Raw genomic sequence first — 21871 nt, 5'->3', positions numbered from 1 at the left:
AATACGTGGATCAGGTACATTTTAATTACTAAGAGTGGTAGAAAATAAACCAAGAACATTGGGTACCATCTAGGGGTTTGAGACTGGGAGCCTGTGTCCCCAGAGGAACGAAGGGAGAGAGGACTGTAAGAGCAGAACTAAGTGATAAGGTTTGGGTTACACAGGTGTGTGCATATGTCAAATCTCAGCAAATGTACACATAAGCCTTGGGCACTGACTTATATGTAAACTTTGTCTCAAAAGAAAAAAACGTAAACAAACATTGAGCTCTAGTTAATGTTATGCTTGCTAAAGTATTTAGGAAGGAGTTATGATGTCTCAATTTACTTCAAAATGCATAAAAAAATAAGATGTATTGATGGACAGTATATACACAATAAAGCAAATATAACAAATGTGAATGGTTAGAATTTAGGTGGTGGGAATATGGATGTTCACTATTAAATTCTCAGTCTTGTTGTATGTTTGAAAAATGTTCATAATATAACATGGGGGGTGGGGGTGGAATAAAATAAAGAAAGAGAAAAGGAGAAGTGGAAAAGCCCTGAATTTCCATGCCCACTTGACCATTCTCCCCAGGGCTGGCCAGGTCAGTGATGGGCAGTGCCAAGCCCTGGCTTCTGGAAGGACACGTGGTCAGGAAAGGTGGGTGTTACAACTCACGTGGCATGCAGGAGCCCCAGGGCATCCTGGTGGTTCATGTGGGTCCACTGCTTCAGGAGAGCGTAGATGTCGGGCAGGCAAGCCCACTCCCAGCTGGGGGCGCTAGCGAGCACCAGGGGGAGTGAGCTCACCTCCAAGTGGCAGTAATACCGCTTCTCCCACAGGCTCTTTTTGTCAGCATCAGTGAGCCTGGGGGTGGAAGTGGTAGGGGGAGGTGAGAGAGACAGCAGAGTCAGCCAGAGGGTAAGGTACTCACGTTCCAAGAGAATGCTACACACTCCAGTTCAGTAGTTGCCAACCTTTGCTGCATGTTACAATCACCTGAGGAGCTCTGTAAAAGCCTCTTGTCCAGGCTACACCCAAAACCAATTAAGTCAGAATGTCTGGGGAAGGCAGGCATCGGTAATTTTAAAAATATCCCTAAGTGATTGCAATGTGTGAAGCAAACTCTGGGAGCCAGGGTCCAAATCGCATCTTTGATCCTTGACTCAGGGACATCTCACACAAAGGCAGCATGCAGGGGCCAAGGGCACCGAATTTGCTACCCGTCCTGAGGATGCCCTTCGGACATCACTCCCAAGTAGAGCCACCAGAGGGCAGTGGTCCCCACTGCTCAGTGTCTGGGCAGCTGAGAGGCCTCCTGGGGCTTCCTGGGGCCAGCTGGAGGTTTTATAGGACCTGCAGCTAATTGGGCCTTGCCTGAGATCAGGTGTCTAATGGGAGAAGGGAGCTGAGGGGCTAATGAAGCAAGGGGTCAGCAGAGGAGTGGGGGCAGGGGAGGTCTGCAGTCACTCAGTGATTCTGGCTGCCCTGGGTGAGACACGAGGTAGAGAGATGAGCCCCATCGCTCTCATTTCCCCCAACCGCCACATGCAAGGGCCATGCAGGAGCCAGAGAGGTATAGGAGAGAGCAGGCCGGGGAGGAGCCCAGATCCCACCAGCTCCTCCAGCCTCTTCAACCCTGGTGAGAGAAGCAGCCCCAAGGATGAGATCAGCTTGGACTCGCTTACCCCTGACAGCTGCCAGCTTGCCTTGACACCTGATCCTTTTTGGAAAGTGACAGGGCCAGAGAAATGCAAAGGCTGTGGGTGTGGAAGGGGCAGGAGGTGGGGGCAGGGTGGTAAGCATAAGGGCCAGCTGCCCCAGTGGACGGCAAATAGTACACAGCTTATCTGGGGGTGGGGCAAAGCTCTGGTCCTCTTGGCAAGCTGATTCTGGGCCAAGTCCCCATCGTGGGGATGGGTGTTCCCAGATCTAATATCCTGACTGTGAGCTCTCCACTTTGCCTAAGGTCAGCTCATGAAAAACGTCTGGGGGCTGCAGAGCCCTCTCTCCACCACTTCCTGCCTAGGCAGCAGTGCCCACCCTATCCCACCTCGACTCCCAAAGCAGGAGGACAGGGACCTGCTGGGAGGTAAGAGAAGGTCAGTTAGAACTCGAGAGACTTAGTGGAGGCCCGAGTCACACATGGGGGATGCCCTGGGCCTCACCAGTACAGGGACTCCTTCTGCATGATGCTTTTAAGCATGTGTTGGTCTTCCTCCCGGAGGCTGCCAAACTCATAGCGGGGGCTGAACTTGTCTCCAGCGGGGCTGGTGAACTTGATGTCGAAGGCTGAGGTGGGAAAGTCAATCTGGGAGATGACATCAGGGAAGTGAGGAGAGAGAACAGGAAGCTGGGTGGGGCTGCCACCTACCTGGGTCTCCAGCTCTTCTTTTACCCACCAGCCTTCCTGCCTCCCTTCCTCCCCCCTTACCCTCAGATTCTTTGTCTGTAAAATAACCTTGTTGGACTTGGTGATCGCTAAAGTCCCTTCCAGCTATAACTTCCAGCGAAAAATGAGAAGGAAACAAAGAGAGAGAAAGAAAAACGGTCAAGTGAGGAAGGGGTTGGGCTGAGATGCATCTAGGTGAGGGGACTGGCCCCAGGCCAAACTCTGAACAGAAGCATCATTAGGCTGAGCCACTGGGAGCCTCCACGCCCAGGTTGGGGAGCCTTCGGTGTGGTCTTGGAGGGCACTACTGCCTGATGAAAAGTGGGACCACATGCCAGGTGAGAGCTCTGCCAACTCTGAAGCCTGCCATGCTGGGTTCCCTTGCTCTCTGCTGCCATGTTCATCCTTCTAAAATGGATGTAAGAGCTCAGGGAGCCAGTCCTCAAAGGGAGTTCCACATTCTTTCTTTCAAGAAATGTTTATTGAACCCTAATATGTACCGAGCATTGTTCTGGGCCCTGGGCACAGAGTGGTAAATAAGACAGATAAAAACGCCTGCCTCGGGCTTCCCTTGTGGTGCAGTGGTTGAGAGTCCGCCTGCCGATGCAGGGGACACGGGTTCGTGCCCCGGTCCGGGAAGATCCCACATGCCGCGGAGCGGCTGGGCCCGTGAGCCATGGCCGCTGAGCCTGCGCGTCCGGAGCCTGTGCTCCGCAACGGGAGAGGCCACAACAGTGAGAGGCCCACGTACCGCAAAAAAAAAAAAAAAAAAGAAAAAAAAGAAACGCCTGCCTCTTGGAGCTTTCATTCTGTATGCACTTCGATATTCCATATTCCGTACAAAAGCATCTCATGACCATAAGAAAAGGAACCAGAAACGGTAACTAGACCTCGGACCTGACCAGCTCCTCCTCCTGTCCCCAGAGAATGGGTCCACCCCACTAGAGCACTGAGTGGCTGTGGGGAGGGCTTCCCCATGGGCCCCAAGAGGGGATGGCTCAGATTAGTAATATTAGGGTTCAATACAAGGAACTCTGAAGAGCTGAGCCCTGGTCGGCAAGGGTCTCAGACCCTGCCTTCAGGCTCCTTGAAATCAGTTAACCTCAAGGAGATGGGACGTAGCTTCCGCAGAACTTGCCCTCCCACTCCGGGTCTAACCATGTTCACCTAGTCGCTTCAGCCTCATCACCCCACGTGCAAAGTTCTGCACTTTCTCCTACTGCCCCAGCCCAAACGTCAAAGGGAAAACATGGAGCCAACTCTGGAGTGGTCCTGATGGGTCGGTGGGAGGGAGAGGCTGGGGTCTCACCTGCAGGATGACACTATCTGGCTGATGGAAATTAGGTGCACTCCAACGGGTACTGGGGCTTTCCTGTGTTGCTGGCCATAAGCCCAGAAGCTTCCGGCCACAGGTCAGGACTCTAAGGAGGATGGAAGGTGGGATAAGCCAACAAACCCAGTCGCTAAGGAGATGGTTCTCCTCCCGCTCTCCCTATCCAAAACTCTGCCTTTTCTGCTTGAAGCCACTGCCCAACTCCTCTCTCTCATTCTCCCCACAGACCACGGCCTTCTCTTTCTTCCAAGTCCTATAAAAACCCACCCCCTCCAGGAAGCCTTCCTAAACTAACCACATCCTCCCTGGTCTGGGTGACCTGGTGGCAGGGATGCCTTCATGATGTAGAGAGCTGGACTGGATGACCTCTAAGTTCCTTCCAATGACAAGACCAGATGATGCTGCCTGAGCATGCATATCCATGCCCCTTCCCACCAGTCCTGCCCAGTAGCTCTTGATTACATCAATTGTGCTGGCCACCAGTCCTGTGCCTTGGTCCTCTCCACCAGGGCTGGGACCCTATGGACTCTGCCGGTGAGCCCCACCTGGCCAACCTGCCCGAGGGGCATTGGCCCACGCAGCGGCCAGGCCTCCTCTCCCTATCCCCTCCTCCCTGCCAAGGCCAAGCTGCCCTGGGCCCACATACTGCCTGAAGTTGAAGAGCGGAGCAGTGACCCAGCCCAGGGCTTCGGGCACCCGCCGCTGCTTATTGGACTCCGAGGAGCTCCCGGGTGGGGGGATGGGCAGAGCATAGAGAGTGGCACACAGCAGGGTCTCCCGAGGCAACCGGTTCACCTGCACAGGGAAGCAGATCCTAGGGAGGACAGGAAACCAAATCAGGAAGTGCCACCCCTGTGGCTTCCAGGGCCAGGTGGCCCAGGAAGTCAAGATGAGGCTGAGAACTTGGCCTCCCGATATGCTCCCTGGGTAAGCCTTCCTGCAGAACCAGGACAGATCCCAAACTGCAGGCAAAACCTCCACTCGATGCCTGCAGGAGGACAGTCTATATGTCTTTGCAGCCTCTTGGTAGAGTAAGACAAACATCCTCTGATTTTAAGGCTACCCACGGTGACCAGACAGAACTCACTTGGCCAGAGTCACCTAGAGTTCAGGTGTCTACATGCCCCATACCGTCAGCCATACTCCTTCCCTTGTTTTAGGATTTCTGCAGAGTCACCGAGAAGTTGCTCCTTTTGACAGTCCTTCTCCATTGAACAATCCCCAACCCTCCCCCACCTCTTACGGCTGAGAGCAGCCAGGAAGCAGCAGCATGATCTCTGCCTTCAGCGCACCCTCCCCCACGGCCCTCCCACCTGTCTGTCCTCCCGTGTCCCCTTCTTCTCCTAACCCACTGGACACAAATAGTTTGTTCTCACCCCGAAACATTTTCAAAGCCAAAGGGATAAAAAGAAGGGGCTCCTCCAAGTCCCTGGGTGGTGAGAAAGCAAACTGGCAGGGCCCAAAGAACTGACACCGAAGCCCTTGCCAGTACACAAGCCCAGATGGTCTCTCCCGTTCTCCCACGGCTGAATCACACCCGGCTACTCCCTCCAAGTTCAGGATAAGGGCCTGGGGTGGGGTGGGTGGAGAGGGGAGGGGAGCTGTGGGAAGAGGGAGGACCCACATTACCTTTCGGGGAAGCTGTCCCTGGGCCAAAGTCCATACTGTTACACCCTTCTGGCCACAGCCCAGGGCCCAGCAGCTTTTATGCCAGAGGGCACAGAGGCAGGGCGGCCACCCCCAAGGTTAGCAGTTTCATGATCAAGCAGCCTCCCTCCACCGCTGCCCCTCACTCCTCCAGGGGAATCTCCACGTAAGTGAGGTACTCCCTCCTTCCCGCCAGACTGGCAGGGCCCCGCTCTGTCCCAGCTGCCTCTACCATGGGGGCCCACAGCTATAATTAGGACCCCGCCAGCAGCCAGCGTACATGTTAGGCCAGGGCTTGGCTAGAGTGGCCGAGTGAGGCTGCTGGGCCTATTTTGAGAGTTAGCTGACCCCATGCTGCTACAGTGAGGGAGACAATCAGCTGACCCCACAGCAAAGAGGAGACGGAGCTGGTCCTGATCCCTTTCTTTTCAGCTGGAAGAGCCTTCCAGCTGGGCATCCAGAGAAAAAGAGAGTGAGGAACCTTTCTAGCTGAAACCGTCAACCAAGGCTCCTTCTCCTCAGCCCTTGGGTATATCTGGTATTCTAAAACCTCCCCCACGGACCTTCACCTGGGGTCAGTCAGGACAACCAGTAGGTTAGCTGTAGCCCTAAACTTCCTCCCTTCTGCAACCCATTCCTTAACAGCGCATCACAGGGGCTGACTCCTCCGGGCAGCGTTCCTGGGATGTGCCGGTTCCAGTCCTGGTTCTGCCTCTCACAACCTTGGGCAACTACTCACACCTCCGTGCCTCAGCTTCCCCATCAGTGAAAAGGGGGACGTGGCTTCACTTGTGTGATGTGTGTATATACTGGGTGCTTTTTGCTATGTGACACTGTGGTTACTGCACTGGAACGGAACTATATACATTTAGCACTTTCATGCACAAACATCCCCATGTGTCAGTCACTGCGTCAGTCACTTGGAACGGAGAAACCCGAATTGAGAGAGCTCAGAACACAACAAAGATGATAAAGAAGAAAGCATTTATCACGTACTAGGTATTGTGCCAAGTACTTTACTTGCAATGTCTCAACTGCTCTCAAACAACCCTATAGCGTAGGCCCTATGACCATGTCCATTTTGGGTTGAATGACCTGCCCAAGGTTGCACCTACAGTGAGAAGGAGAGGATGATGGCACCCAAAGACTGCACTGCACTGCCTCCTCCCACATGCCTTGGTCTTGATCATGAAGGTGCCACGGGGCCTCTGGAGGGGCAGCGCTGACATGACACCCTCCACAAGGCTCTAGGGAGGATAGCAGCCCTATGGGATTTGAGGCAGAGATTCAGACAGGGAGTAGAATGAGATCACAGAGCAGGCAGCTTGAGGTGGGACATGCTGGGCTGCTTCCACACCTCTGATACTCCGTGGGGAAAGGGTCTAAGGCTCATTGTGAGGTCTGCCTGGGCTGGAGAGCTGTAAAACACATAGTAATTGAGGCCAGAGAATCCCAAGGGGATGGTGAAATTTGGGAGCCGTTTAATGCAGCCATCCTCAGCCTCCAAGGAGTCTCTCCTGCTCTGGTGATTGTTTAATTAAAGGACTTTATTTACACCTTTATTGCTCTAAGAATCATAAACGTGTGAAGACAGGAGAAAAGGTCTGCCTCTCCCACTGGCCGTCTGTAAAATGGCCCATCTCTCCCAGGATTTCCACAGACTCTCCATCCACCTATTTTGGTATCCTTGGCCTCCCCAAGGACCCTCCTCAGTCTCTTTAATCTGCACTCCAAATACTGAATTTGCAGTTCTGCTTTGCACATAAGGACCCAGAGATAAGTCAGTCTGGGGAAGTAAGCTGCAGGGAGCAAACAAGGTGCTTTCTGACTGTCTGGAGGGAGGATGGAGCAGCACAGAAAAGGCACAAGGCACACAAACTTCTACAATGTCACCATCGAGGCACCCTGGCCTCCATTTCCTTCCTGTTTTGCTTGGCTGATGGCTACCTTCCGGACAGCAAATTACTGTTAATAAACAGTGGTTAATACTATCTTGTGCTTGTGTTTTCATGTTTATATTTATAACCTGTCTTACCTCATTTCAGTGCCACAACTGCCTCTGAGTTAAACAAATGTCCCCATTTTACAGTTTGAGAAACTGAGGCCCAAAGAGGCCAGAGAGAACATATGACTAGAGACAGAGCTAGAAATAGAGCCTTATTCCTATAGCTCTAAGCCCATTAGTCTTTCCTCTAGACAGCCTGCCCTTCCAGATTTATAAGGGAGAAAGCATGGTCCCGTCTCCCTCTTCCTTGGGAACTTTGGGAAGAAGGGAGAAGATGAGACTCCCTCAGACTAGTTAAACCTTTTAAGGGAGACAAGATCAAAACAATGAATTATTATTAAAACTAATGTTTATATGGTCCTTCATGGTTTACAACAAGCCTTTATGGATACTTCTCATTGGAAACTCATAACAACTTGAGAGGTAGAAATTACACTTGTCCCCATTTAAGAGTTAGGGAAGTGGAGTCTCAAGAGTCTGAATGGCTTGTTTGGTTAGGGTTCGTGACAGAGCCTGGTTTAATCTGGGCATTCAGGAGGCTGAGAGGGTCTGCAGTGGGCACTGGAGCTTGGCGGGAGGCCTTACTGCTGGTCCCAGATGATGAGGTGGAAGAGGTACTTGGAGAAGTGAACCCTTCGGGTCTGCAGGGGGCTGCACAACTCCTTGCCGCCATGGCTGAGGGAGCAGGAGAGGTAGAACTCTTCATAGCTACAAGAGAAAGGGCGTAGGTCAGGACACTCAGCTCCCAGATCTCATCTCAGTCACCCGAACTATGCCAAACTCCATTTCCCCTGTAAGACTCTTGATCTGTGGGACTGGAACATGGGGTCAAGGGACAGGACAGCCAAATCGGATTTGCGGAAGTGTGCTCCGGGAAAAGCAACTCGATCTGGATCTCTCTGCCCAGTTTCAGGTTCCATGCTGAGCCCTTGGTTTTTCTCCCTTCTTTATTGGGAAGCAGCCATGCAGCCTCCTTCTTAGAACCAGCTCCAGCCCATGGGGTGTCTGGGGGTGCGCCTGCGCACATGCGCATGCGCAGGTGAGAAGCGTGGGGGATGAAAAACGACATATGCTGAAATGAATGCCAACACATGGGAGTCCCTGCGGCTCGTGACAGGTGCCTGACAGAAGAGGTCAAGGAAGGCCCTGGTTTCCCAGGCTGCCTCCTTTGTTCTCCGCCAATCGCCCAGAGGAATACATTAAGTGAGGAACAAAGAGAGAAGGGGAAGGGAGGGGGAGGGGGTCTGGGAAGAGAGGGGCGGGGTTCGGGTGGAGCCAAAGGCCTATTCCCCCAGGCCTGGGATGCTGGGGGACCCTGAGAGGAGCTCAGGATTACCAAGTTAACGTCCTCCTCCACCCACCCTTGCAGGCCTAGGGAACTCCAGACAAAGGGTCATCTCCCACCTCCCCGCCCCCTCCCATTGTACATCTGCAGGGGAGTGCAGTCATTGGCCGTGAGGCATGCACTCAGATCTGGGAAGCGGCCATCTGTCGCAGCAGCGTCTCCATCAGCTGGCCTGGGATAGGAGGGGGCAGGGATGCCTAAGCAGCCATCACTGAGAGGGAGTGACAAGATCTGACCACTGCTGCCTTTCCTCTCTCCTCTGGGATGTCCCAGCCCACGTCGGTCTCCCTCTCAGTGGGCTCATCCCCTCAGCCACAGTGCACCATAATGCCACAGAGCCTAAACTTAGGACAGTGGGGTCACATGCAGACAGAAAAAGCCATCTGAAGTCTAACTCAGCTTGCTCCCTATAGGCCATTCAGCCCAGTGCTCACCTGGTAGCCCAGATGATGGGGATGCGGTGGGTGGCATAGACCGTAAAGGCCAGGGGCCCAGAAAAATGGCAGGCCTCCTGGACCAGATCATGCTTGCGGCTTCCGTGCACTGCTGTCTGGAAGTCTGCATTGAACGTGTTGCAGTACAGCTCCACCAGGTCCAAGATGGCAGCTGTCAGGGCTTCCACGACCTTCTCTGTGAAAGGAAGGGGACAGAAGGAAGAATAGTGAGGCTTCAACAAGCCCCATCTTGTTGTCATGGCACTGGCTAAGATGGGACACCCTAGGACAGTAGTCCCCAAATGGCAGGCACCCATCTGTGATGAAATGAGGAAAAAGCAGGAGCATGTCATGAGCTTCTCATAAAATGATACTCAATTTTAAACATTGTCCTTATTTTTACGTATTGCTACTCATTTAGTGTAAAATGTCCTTTCTTTTAGGAAGTAGTGGGAATAATAGTTACCAGTTACTTCAAAGAAGTCATTGCTTAGTAAAATAAAAACTGATAATTCTATGTTGGTCCCAAAATAATGCTTTTTGGTCCACGAAATCTGAAACATTGGGAATCACCGACCAAGAATCCTAGAGATATGAGCTTTGTAGGGCAACATTCTGCTTGAAAGACTTAAGGGGGAATCCTAGGGAAAAATTCTTTATCACCATCTCTCCAGGCCCCTTCAAAGTTGGAAACACAGGGGTTATGAGCTCACAGCCTACCCAAGTGAAAGTTTTTCCATCTGGAACCCAGGGCTACCTCTGCCCCACCACGCCTACCCTCACACTTACACCGCCTCATCACCATCTCCCAGGGACACCATAGGAATAACTAGTAAAAATAACTAGAAAACATTTTGTGGAAAGAAATGTGCTCTCCAGCTGCGTCCACGCCTCATATAGGAAAACACATACACACATACACACACAGAGGCAGACCTGGACCCATAAATCACGGGGGCCAGGGAGAAAAAGGAATCTGGGCAGAGACTGCAGTTTTCAGCTGCCCCTTCTGGATGAAGGGAGCAGCTCCCTTACCTCGGTTTTCCCTCACAGCCAAGACGGTGGGATCCTATTGGGGAAAAAGGAGAGGGAGGGGAGCTTCAGGGCCATGGCCTTTTCCGTCACAGCTGGAAGAAGGGCTTTTCACAGCTGTGCTCATCTGGACCAGACTGGACCGAAATTTGAGGAGCAGAGGTTCCCCAGGGAGGATAGAGTAACAGTATGTACCAGATTCGTGTGATGGGACAGTGAACCAGACCAAGGATAAAGTCATCGTGTCCACCCAAATGAAACACGCCAGCCCTCAGGCTACCCCACTACAGATCACAGCACCTATCGTGCTGGCTGGCCCCATCTGCACAGCACACAGCCCTCACTGCGGAGTCCCAAATCCCCGGCTCGGGGCAGATTTTGGTCTTGCACCCTGCTGGGTACGAAAACTGGCAGGCAGTGCCTCAGTGACTGTGAACAAAGCCTTTGCTGGCCTGGGATCCCGGCAATCAGTCCCAGGGGCAGATCCTAGCCCACTCTCATCCTCAGGAAGAGGTGACAGACTTGGCATCTATTTCCCAAAAACCCTGTGACTAAATGTTCAAACATAAAAGATGGAGGTTGAGAGAAGAGCCTTTTAGTAAGTGGACACCTAGTCAGCTAGTTTCCGGGGAATATTCCTCTCCTCCTTCCCCACGCTAGTGCTCTGGGCCCCGTTACCTTCTGAATTTTAGGCTTCATTCGGGAAGGGCAGGGGGGCAGCTGGTTGAGAGCGTTGGTGATCTCAGGGGTTTCCACAGCGGCTAGGGCGTTGCAGATGGCCTTGACGGACTGGACCACCCTGTCGGCCTTCAGTGGAAAGTCCCCCTGTGGGAGGCGGCACAGTGAGGCTGGCAGGCTAGCACTCAGCCTCCAGCACCCACAGTGTTGAAGGAATGGGCCGGGAGGAGTAGCGGCTCATGACCCTCAGGAGTAACCAGTGGAATCCATGCTTTATTTTCAAACATCCAGCGTTAGTGAACCACACACAGCTCCTGCTGAATTAAAAGAGCCAAGCCCACGTTCCCCAGCGCTTCCAGCCATCCTGCCTGAACCTCCTCTTATTCCCAGCCTCCCTCTGTCTGCTACAGTCTGTTTATACTATACAAACACATGCAGGGTCTCCCCCAGAGACATGCAGTTTTAATAAAATCAATCCACAGGGACTAGCAGGGGGACCAAAGAGATCACCCTGGGGGCCCACTTGCCCACACAGCCTTATTTCTCCTACTACTGTCAAGAATGTCCAGATAGGTCTCATCTCAGACCATGGCCATGTCCTGCCCTCTGCACTTTGGCTCCTGCAGTTTTCTCATTTGGAATCCCCTTACCTGTCCTACCCTGATTACCTAAGTAAATGCAAATCACGGACCAGCTAAACTCCACCCTCCTTCCCCAAGCCTTCCCTGGACAGTCCCCCTCTCTATCACTCTCCAAAAGCCCCTGATGAACTCATTACCAACCTGTTCTGTCTACTAATAGCTTTACGTTACTATTCCATTTTTCTGGCAGGAACACAAGCTCCCTGAAGGCTAAGACAATTCTTATGCTTCTCCATCCACAGTAGCCATTAACAGAGGGCCAGACCAGTGCAAAAAAAGGTGTTCAGAGAACTTCCCTCTCATCACAGTAAATTTTCAAGCAGAGGCTGCTAGAGAAGGGATTCTGGTAGTCGGTGGAGGGCTGAGCTAGATACAAAGCTGAACTCTCCCAAAAGGATGCCCACTATAACAGGATCAGTGAGACAGGGATTGTTTTTGAAGATCACCGTCTGATTTTCTTCAACTTCACGACATGCGGAGCAAATGTTTATTCTCATGGTTTTGAGGCTTAAAACTCCATGTGAATCCAAGTAAGGAGAGTCCTGGCCCTTCCCTACCTTTGGGACCCTCCACTTCCTGACGGTTTCCCACCTGTGACACCAGCACATCAGAACCTCTCAAATCAGAGGTTCCTGGGCCTTGCTCACAGGATGCACACTCCAGTGCACGTTCCAGTTCAGCAGCGGGGCGACAACTCTATGTCCCTTAGCTTTGAAGATGCTCTACTCCAGAGATAGGATCAGGGCACGGTTCCTGACCTACTTCTACAGAGGAGCAGAACCCTTCTATACACACTTGCCAGCTGCCCAAGAGCTGGCAGTCTCGGTTTGCCCATGTGCTAGGGGAATGAAAAAAAGTGCTCTGCTAATCGATTTTCAGTATCTACTCCAGATCCCTTTAGTGTTAGCTGATCCCAGGAGGACTGGAGGAGAGAAGGGAGGAGCTTTGGGCAGCTGGGCCAGCCCCAGAACTTGTACTCACATCAGCCAACAGGAAGGCATCCACCTCATTGTGGTAAGTGTCAAACAGAAGACTCAGGGCCTGCCTGGGGAGTCGGGGACAGGGAAAGGTCATAGAAGATGTCAGAACAGACCCAGTGTACTGAAAGACCCATCCTCTCCCTCCTTCTCCACAGCTCAGGAATCAGACTCTGGTTTAAAGGGGTTCCCACTCTTCCCTTATGTCCCATGAAGACTGAAGGCCGGCAAGTCCTTTCTGGTTGGCCACCTTCTACATGGAGAATGTGGCAAAGTACCAGAGGGAAGAGATGTAACATACCCTGAAGTGGGGATCTTCTCCTCTAAGACTCTTGGGCCCCAACAACTGCAAGAACCCCTGGCCCTGGCATAAAGGCAAGCAAGGGTACCCGCTAGGGTCCCCTCACGGTTCCTGCTTGGGCCACATCCAAGATGGTACCCACTCTCACCTGCTGATGGTCTGCTTCACTGGCCTCTCTTGCAGATGGATGAGGTAGTTCAAGGTGGAGGGGCTCTGGTCATCATTCACCTGTGTAAGAAGTGCCCTATTCAGAGAAGGGTGGTGCCTGTATCACAGCGCAGTGCTACTACCCCATGTCCACCCAACGTATTCCATATCACCCTCTGCCCACTACCTCCCCATCCCTACGCAGCCATCAGCCTCCCCACCACACACGAACCGTCCGGGCCAGGTCACCGCGTACAGCTTTCTGCTCCATCAGCTGTAGCCGAATGTCGATGTCAAACTTTCGACAGTACTGAATATACTCGTGGCTGCCCAGGGCGTGCTTGCTGGTGGGACAGGGGGACAAGGCCATTAGCATTCTGGGGACTCACTGGGACTTTCAAGGGAAATGCATACCTTAGCCTCAGGGAGAGAGAAACAGGAGGAAGGGGGAGGAAAGGTGAAGGGGGAGTATACCTGTGATGTACCCCCACCTTAGCTCTTGGGAGATGTCATGGTAGAGCTTGGGGAAAGAAACAGAGGTCTGTCTAAAGAAATGCCACCTATTACATTTAACCCTTGGTTTGTACAAAAAATGACTTTCCTAGGTATTTATTACCATTATCACTGATTCACTCTAGGGGTGGGAACTTCTGGAGGGAGTGGGGAACAGAGAGATTTCTCAGGGGCAGTGTTTAAACCCCATCCTCTTGGCTTCGGCACATAGGACACAACAGAAGCCAGCCTGTGCTCAGGCTCAGGTGTGGAGCTCAGTGGGTGACACTATCCCCCCAACACTGTGATCCTAAGTCTCACATCCCCCACCATTACCAACTGGGTGCTGAGACCAACCAACCAAACCCACCAAGATTCCAGGTCTATTATCCCCAACCCATCAAAGTTCTGCTTCTCACCTCCCTCTGTGGGTCCTGCGATTGTGAATAACAATGTAAATCTCTACAGACTACCAGCATGCTATTCCCACTGCTCAGGTGAGACCCCCGCCCCCCCCCAACCAAGTTTCAGAGAAGGGGGCTTAGGGAGTCCCTCGGTGATCCAGCCCCTTCCTCCCTCCAGATTACACCTTAGTCAGAAAGGAAGCCGAGGAGAAGGGGCAGGCTAAGTCCCACTTGCAGGCCAGCCCTGCAGGCCTGGGCCATGTCCCAGCAGCTGGGTAACAGAAGCCGGAAAGGGACTTCCTTCCTCAGCAGAGCTGGGAATCTAGGCCAGAAATGGAGAGGAAAGGAGCAAAGCATAGGGCTCTGGGCAGAAGCCGACAGAGGTGCCTGGGCCGGAGGCCAGTCCAGTCCAGCTAGGACGTAAGTGGGTTTTCCACATCCGGAGGCGCCAAGTCTCTGATTTAGACCCCAACCTGCTAAGACTGAGCTGCAGCCAAAACCTGGGGCTGGGAGAGGCTGGGCTGTGGGGTGGGGCTGGTGGGAGTGCCCCAGGAGGAAGGAAGAGTGCATGCGTCGGGGGGTGGGGGAGGTGGCAGGAAACCCAACCCTCCCCGGGGACTGTCTCAAGGTTCTTATCTGAGAGCAGCCTGCATCCTGGACCCGCCACTCCCCCTCAGCGTCAGCCCCTTTTCTAAGCAGGGGTAGGAAACACAGGGCCTCCTTGGGAGCTAGCAGCTTTCTGGAACCCCCAGAGGGTCCTTTCCACCCCCACCCAAGGCAGCCATCTTGTGCTCAGGGGTCTGGGCTTTTCTGTTGCGTGGGAGGGGAGAGAAGAGCCTTGGCGGAGGAGGGGGCTCCTGGACCAAGAGTGATGGACACAGGTCCCCCAGGGACTTGCTTGACCTTCTCTGTGGAAGGCCTTCCTCTGTGTGCATTCAAGTGAGAGTGGGAGAGGCACGACCCTAGGACCAACAATCCTTCTCCACCTCGCCTGCAACACTCCACCTGGGTCTTGGCAAGATGTCAGAAGCTGACGGCTTATCTACCACCTCTGGACTTGGGGGCTCAAGGACTAGGGGGCTGCAAGGGAAATGACAGTATCCATCTAATCTGCATCCTCTCTTTGGACTGGTCCTTCCCTGGGAATATTTACTGATTGCTCATTGGGTTATTCTCATATTTAACCCTTGCTACATTTTACAGAAGAAGCTGAGGGTCAGAGCTCCACAACTAGCAAGTGGCAGCTGGAACCCAAAACAGCTGTGTTGATGTGACCCATTATGCCCCTTGCTCCCTTACAACAGTGGCAGGTGCTCTTTGCCAGGAGCCCCTGAATCTGGGGCCCCTTCTATTCCTCTAGGGGAGAGCGATACACATTTGAACCGTGCTCCCTGGAGTTGCGCCACGTAGGGCCCTGCCCCCTTCTTTTCTGTCAGTTTTCCAGTTGAGGGCACAGAGGCCAGGAAGGGCCCACAATATCCCTAAGGTTAAAGAAACCAGCCAAGAACTGATGTAGCCATAGATCAACCATCCTGGCATCTAGACCTGCATATAAGAGAAAGAGCAAGTGGTGGCCCTCATCGCGCACTCCTCAGACCTGAGATACCAGCCTCTCCTTCCCCACTCCCGAGATCTGCTTCACCAAGTGGCCAGTAGTAGTGGGCAGTAGGCAACTGGAAGCTTAGGGAGGAAAGCAGCTCTCTTTATTTCCTTATCCGCTGCCCTCTGGCTGACTCTACAGCCTGCCACACAGCTGTATCACCTGAGGGGTACAATCCCCCTACCCACCACCCCAGCACCCCAGAGTCCCAGGGCAGTGGAAAGGGGATTGCTGCCACTGGTCCACATCAGACTTTCCAGGGAGGCTTCTCCCTGCAGAGGGCACTGGATGTAGAGGAGCTGGAGGCGAGCCTTTGGTAAGGAGGATAACCAGCTGCACATGCCAGTGGGGGAAAGGCTTGTCGGCAGGGGAAGGGGGAGGAGAAAGCAACTGGGATTTTTTACTGCTAGTTCCACAGGGTGCTTCTGCCCAGTCCTCCTCCTGCCCTTGGCCATAAAGACCCCACACATAATCTAGGGCGGGAGAAGCTACCCCACACAGTTGCCCCGCCCCCATACACACATCCCTCCACACGCAGAAGTCTGCAAGCAGATACGACTTAGTCTTTGTCTAATCCCAGTTCCAAGCTCTTTCCACAGCAGATTTGGCTCAGGAAGCCAGCCAACTGCGCTGGAAGACTGAGCTCCTGGGGGAAGTACGACGTGGCTGACAGTATGCCCAGAAAGCAGGAGTCCTGACTGTGGGATTGGCAGGGAGCTGCCAGCCCCAGGCCTCGAGCCCAGCACCACCCCGGTGAAGCCCCCTCATAATCCTACTACCTAGAAGGCAGGTGCCACTTCCTGCCCACTTGTCCCCACCAGTGCACTCACTTCTGCAGGAATTCCTCCAGCCCACAGGGCTTTAGCACGAAGTCACCCACATCGACACCCCTCAGTTCATCATGGGTATAGCACAGGGTCTGGTAGATGAGCAAGTCTACAGTGGAGGAACCTACAAGGGGCGAGGCAGGGGAAGCAATGAGGGCGTGGGCCCTGGGGCAGGTGGGGCTCATCCTGATCCCGTCCCCCAGAGCCATCAACACCCTGATAAAGCAGACAAACACACAGTTTGGGGCTGGGAATCAACGGCAAAAGACTCCACAGTCAAAACACCATCACCCCTGCCCCACCTTTAGGGATGCTCACACCGACTCCCCACTAACTTACAGTTGCAGGTAAAAGTGAGGGGCTCCCGCAGGCTGTCACACAACACGGTCACCTTCAGGTTAACCTCATCCCCGAGGTGCTCCGGGCTTGGGGTGACAGTGCTCCAGACATACCCAGTGAGGGAGTAGTCTTGGATGTCAGAGCCAGATCGGAGGCTGTGCAGGAAGAGAGGGAGAAGGACCGTCGCTGTGCCTTCAGAAGAGAATGGTCAACAAGAGGCCTGCTGGCACCTCCCGTCCTGAGGCCCAAGGACCCCTCCGTCCCCACTCAGCCCGTGGGTCTGTGGGCCAGGATGGGGGCAGTGGGGAAGCAGCTGGGGGAAACCCTGTTCTTGATACATCTGTTACAGTTGCAAAATGTTGCCCAAGCTGAGTTGAACATTAAGGATAGTTTTAAAACCACACAGCTTTCCATGGAAAACTTTTCCACTTCCTTTCTCTTTTAGCTCCAGATAAGATTACACTCTTATCTCCATCTGGGGTGTGTTTGTTCGTAAAGGCAACCGAGCCTGAAGTGATTGGAACAATTTGACTGTTAGATGGAGGTTTCCTGAGTTTTGTCCAAAGTGTGAAACTTCTAAGATTCCAAAAAGCCTGCAAATACTGGTTGCAGGAAGCATCCCATAGTTGTAAACTGAGATGTATTAAATATGGCTCTTCTTCCTCCCTAGAAAGTTCTGAAAGGGGTGACTCTCCTCCCCAGCGCCCGCAACCCTCCCCAACCCCCCAGTCTTTAACTCTTACATATCCAGCATGTGGCAGAACGCAGCAACTTCCTCATCTCTCTCCTCTGAGACCTCAAACAACTCATGGCCATTGGCGACGGCATGGGGCCGGGAGCCCACCTTTAAGAGAAGAGCAACTTACTCAGTGCCTTTTTCCCTCATGCCATCCCCTTCCCGCAGGCTCCTAGGCCTAAACTCTTAAACTCTAGGTGTAAAGACTTTCCAGTGAAAGACGCATAAAAAAAATGTGGGAAATCCAGGAATATATTTATCTGCCATCCTGGCAGACCAAGAGCCAAGTTGAAAGAGTACTTGACGCCTTAGCTGAGTCTGGAAGCCTGGGTGGGATGGACATGAGTGTGGCCGAACCTCCTTCCCGAGAGGCCAGTGTCTAATAAGCTCAACCCTGCAGGTCAGGTGGTTCCCGGCACGCTGGGCCATGGGGCTGGCTTTCTGGGGGATGCTCCCAGAGGCGTGGAGCGGAGCTGAGCAGACAGCTGTTTCTCCCCGTCCCACCACTGAGGCCAGAGCAAGTGGGTTGCCCAAACAGTCCCCAGGGAAGCTGAGCCCCGGGCAAAGCTTCAACATCCACAGTAAGCCCCAGGGACCCAACTCAGAGACCGAGAGACCATGAGTGGAGGCAATGACTCAGACACACGTGCCTTCCCAGTAAGTACCACTTGAGGAAGAAAGCGTCAAAGCAGCTTTCTGGGCAGGAAAGAACCGGGTAGAAGGCTTAGCTCCTCCGGGCTCTCAAGTCTTCTGGTCCCCAACAGCTGGAATGTCAGGAAGCCTGCCTGGGCCCCACTTCCTGTCCAAGAACATGTGTGTGCTGGTGGGGATTCTCACAGACAAGACCTCAAACTGTCTCCCACCACGGAGCTGTTTTCAGTCACCCATGAGGAGTTCTTTTTTTTTTTTTTTTCCATGAGGAGTTCTAAAGCAGCCCTCGAACAAGGCCTGCAGGACGGCCTGCAGGACAGCCGCAGGGAGGAGCTGGTGCATGGCAGGTTTCGGCCTGCCTGCCCAGAGCCACCAGGGAGGCCACCGCAAGGGAATGAGGCGACAGCTCTGATGGAGTGCCGGCCTGCATCCGGTAAAGGCGGTTACTTCCGGGGAGCCAGGCTGCACACACGCAAGGCCTCACCTCTCAGCCTCCCCCTGGCTATTCCCCTGTCCTCCCCGCCCCCTTGGGGCAGATGGCAGCAACTGAGCTCCTCATTTGAATATCCAGATTGTTTCCTCTGAGTGACCCTCTCTCATTGGCCTTGCTCCCCTGGGTGAGCATGGAGGGGGTGCAGAGAGGGGAGGGTAGCCGTGGGGGCAGTTGGCATGGGAGGCCCTGGCTCTGCCAAGTTCATGCCTGTGTCCCAGTCAAAACAATAGTACCACTGTCAGCAACTAACCCACAAAAGTGAGAGCGATAGAGCGACAGAGACAGACAGAGACAGAGAGACAGCGAGAGGAGGGGAAGGCAAGGAGGGTGGAGAACAGAGTGGTGACTGAGGGCCATTTTCATGCCTTTCAGTACCACTCACTGGCTCCATAAGAAAACAAAAGCCACTTACGTTTGCCCTGCTGGCAGGCCCCGATGGCATCGCCCGATGCTGGCTGGGGGGATCTGCGGGGCAGAGGCTGGCAGCAGGGGTACCAGGCTGGCATTTGGAGCCAACCATTTCCTTAGCTGGCTCCACAGGCCTGGGATAAGGTGGGTCCCTCCGGCTGGAAGCCCGGCGAAGGCGGGGCGGCGGTATAGGTCGAGAGCCCGAGGGGCCCCCCCTCCCAGTGGGATGAGCGTCTGCACCAAGCTGGGGTGGGGAAGACCAAGGCCGCATTTCCCCCTAAGAACTGGCAAGGGCTTTTTGCTTTGCCCTAGCTTCTTCAAGGAGACTCTGGACCAAGCTCCCTCCCAGAACTCTGATAACAAGACAGGGGATGGGGGAAGGGTGAGAGAGTGGGGGGGAAGCAGGAGAGCGAGCCACAGAGGTGACCACCTACCAGGGTGGCCTGCCGCTGCGCAAGCAGGCCCAGCTGTGCAGAACAGAATCTCCCTGTCCCTATAAATAGCAGGAACAGCCCCACCTCTCAGAGCAAGTCCTTTAAAAAGCCCTGCGCTCTAGAGCTGTGACTTAACCCAGGAGCTGCCTCTGCCCTGGGGGACTCTCTTAGCCGAAGCACAGGAAGGAAGGACCACGTGGCTTTTCCAGAGTTGTGAAGGATCCCAACTGCTGGGACACAAGGTGGGAAAGCCCCAGTGTCCCTTAGACAATGGAATAAGGAGGAAACAGGGAGGGAATGAGGTGGAAAGCTGTTAGGACAGAACTCATCAGCCACAGGGGTGCCTCTCGACTCCCCTGGGGTTCAGGGTTTCCAAGTGCAAAACACAAAGCGGGCTTCAGGCCCCGCCCATGGAGATGTTGCTGACACTTTTTAAACCAGAAAAAGATCAAAGCTGCTCTGGAACCTACGCCATGCTTCTGGGCAGATAGTTTGCTATTTTATACTATATACTGATAAAAGTGAAATAATTACTGTCATACTGCATACTTTTTTCTTAACATTTTCACTGGGAAAACAGATGGATGATGGTGAGGATTGCACAACGGTGTGAATGTACTTAATGCCACTGAACTGTATACTTACAGTTGGTTAAGACAGTAAATTTTATGGTATGTATATTTTATCACAATGAGAGAGAGATGTGCGCGCCAGCACACACACCACGAGGACAGGGAGGAGAGAGACAGAGGGGGAGAGACAAAGGGAGGGAGAGAGAGACAGAGGGAGTAACGCAGAGCGAGCGAGCGAGCGAGCGAGCGAGTGAGAACAATGGAGCTTTGGGATGAGACAGAACAGGGCTGCGCCACTGCGGATCATTAGGCAGCGTTGCTGAGGGGTCTGGACCAGGTCTGGGACTTAGTGAGCACTAAACATCGGTTAGTATCATGACTGAACCTCATCACCACGCAGCATTTTTGGCAGAGCAGAAAGTCAGAAAGCAGAAGGAACCCCCCCACAGTGCACAAGGCCATTCGGCCGTGCAGTGAACAGTGTCTCCCCTCACCCCAGTTCTGTCCTTATAGCACGAAGTGGGCCTTCCAGAACGCCTGCCCCCAGAAGGACCATTTGGCCAAGATACACAAAACTGACCCTGAAAAGGAGCCTTCTCTACTAGTGTCCCTCTTCCCTCCCCCCCCACGGCCCGGGGGGCCCAATGTCAGAAGCAGAGGGCAGGAGAGGACTGAAGGGGTGAGTGTGGAGCAGACTGTGATTTGGACAGCAAAGAAGAAAGGGAGACTCTATCTCTGAATGACAAGGGGAAAGGGGACAGAAGAAACACAATAAGGTCCTCACCGGAGCTGCAGAAATCTGGAGGTTCTTGCCAGGTGTCCCATTTTTCCGGTTGGCATAGCGGGAGGTGTAGGTGCGGGGGGGCACCTGAGGGGGCATGGTCTTGCTCCGGGCCACAGGTTTTCCAGGAGTGTCCTTGCCAAAGTTCAGGAGTCCCCGGCCCTCCTTCCAGCCCCTGGTGGCGTCCCGCAGCATCTCTGCATCATAGGTTGACTTCAAGTTGAGCCGTGTAATGGCATCATTGATACCGTCATAGTCCATGGACCCCAGGAGGCGCCCTGGACCGCCACCTCCCAGCTCCTCTTCCTCTTCTAGGAGCCGATGCCCCAGCAGTTTGCCTGGAGGTTGTTCGACCAAAGAAAAAGTGTTGATGTCATTGGGCTGGGAGATCTTGGAGGATGAGGGGGACCCCTTTCTGGGAGGCAGGGGAGGAGTGTCCCAGATAGAGACTCGGGGAGGCAGAGGAGGTGGGGACAGTTTCTTAAAAGAGTCATCTGTGTCCCCCGGTCCTGGGGACAAAGAGAGCCCCCCATCTGAACCATCAAAAATGTAGAGATAGTCTCCAGCCAGGGAGCCTTTGGGCCAGGGATCTGGGCCAGGCTGGGAGCCCTGGGAGGTAGAGTGGTTGGGCAGCCCTTCCTGTGGGGAGAGCGAGTTGTAATTGAGGGTAGGGTCAGAGCCAGAAAGACCACGTAAGAGCTTGAGGTCCTTCCGCCTTCCCGCTGGCTTGCTGTAGAAGTCTAGGACGGGCTCATCCCAGCTGATGAGACAGGGGTCTGTGTTCTGCTTGGCTCTGCTTTCCTCCTTGTCGTGCCGAAGCTGGGACAGAGCATCATACTCCATCTGCAGGGCTTCGGCCATGGCCAGCTCTTTGCGGCTGATGCCCACAGACTCCAGTGACTTCCAGTGGTCCCCACTGCCCTGAGTCGAAGACATGGTGAGGATGGGGGACAGAGGAAACAAGGAAGTCTTCTACTTCCTGGCAATGTCAGTTCTGCAGGGTTGTGGCATGGTGTCTGGGCACCTGCAAGTGAGGAGGAAAAATATCAATCATTCAGTCACAAAAAGAGACGTGTCAATAATCTGATTGGGTGACATAATCTGGGCCACTGCCTGTTTCTTGAGTGCCTACAACAGATGGAAAGAAACAGAAAGATGGAGAAAAAAAGAGATACCAAGACAACTTTGTTTATCTATTACATCCATCCACCCGTCCA

General features: G+C 53.6%; 1 protein-coding gene across 2 annotated transcripts in view; it reads right to left on the bottom strand.

The window, feature by feature from the left end:
* PIK3C2B (phosphatidylinositol-4-phosphate 3-kinase catalytic subunit type 2 beta) overlaps window positions 1–21590 on the bottom strand; it is a gene marked incomplete at both ends in the record, with an annotated part of 39441 nt that extends 17851 nt beyond the window's left edge. Inside the window, 16 exons of one of the 2 annotated variants that reach the window (XM_079697791.1) lie at window positions 664–710; window positions 795–852; window positions 2154–2296; window positions 3687–3798; window positions 4357–4524; window positions 7948–8070; window positions 9142–9337; window positions 10177–10210; window positions 10852–10998; window positions 12474–12537; window positions 12919–12998; window positions 13150–13261; window positions 16244–16364; window positions 16580–16734; window positions 17323–17423; window positions 20658–21590. In XM_079697791.1, the coding sequence (XP_079553917.1) occupies window positions 664–710; window positions 795–852; window positions 2154–2296; window positions 3687–3798; window positions 4357–4524; window positions 7948–8070; window positions 9142–9337; window positions 10177–10210; window positions 10852–10998; window positions 12474–12537; window positions 12919–12998; window positions 13150–13261; window positions 16244–16364; window positions 16580–16734; window positions 17323–17423; window positions 20658–21590 (2594 nt within the window). Of the gene's footprint in view, window positions 1–663; window positions 853–2153; window positions 2297–3686; window positions 3799–4356; window positions 4525–7947; window positions 8071–9141; window positions 9338–10176; window positions 10211–10851; window positions 10999–12473; window positions 12538–12918; window positions 12999–13149; window positions 13262–16243; window positions 16365–16579; window positions 16735–17322; window positions 17424–20657 lie in introns of both variants that reach the window. The other variant, XM_079697790.1, reaches the window with a different exon arrangement.
* Window positions 21591–21871: the final 281 nt, after the last annotated feature.

Source organism: Hyperoodon ampullatus (genome assembly GCF_949752795.1).
Source record: "Hyperoodon ampullatus genome assembly, chromosome: 2".
In the NCBI taxonomy this organism is placed as follows: Eukaryota; Metazoa; Chordata; class Mammalia; order Artiodactyla; family Ziphiidae; genus Hyperoodon; species Hyperoodon ampullatus.
Note: the sequence above shows the minus strand (reverse complement) of the source record. Positions and strands in the feature narration are given on the sequence as shown.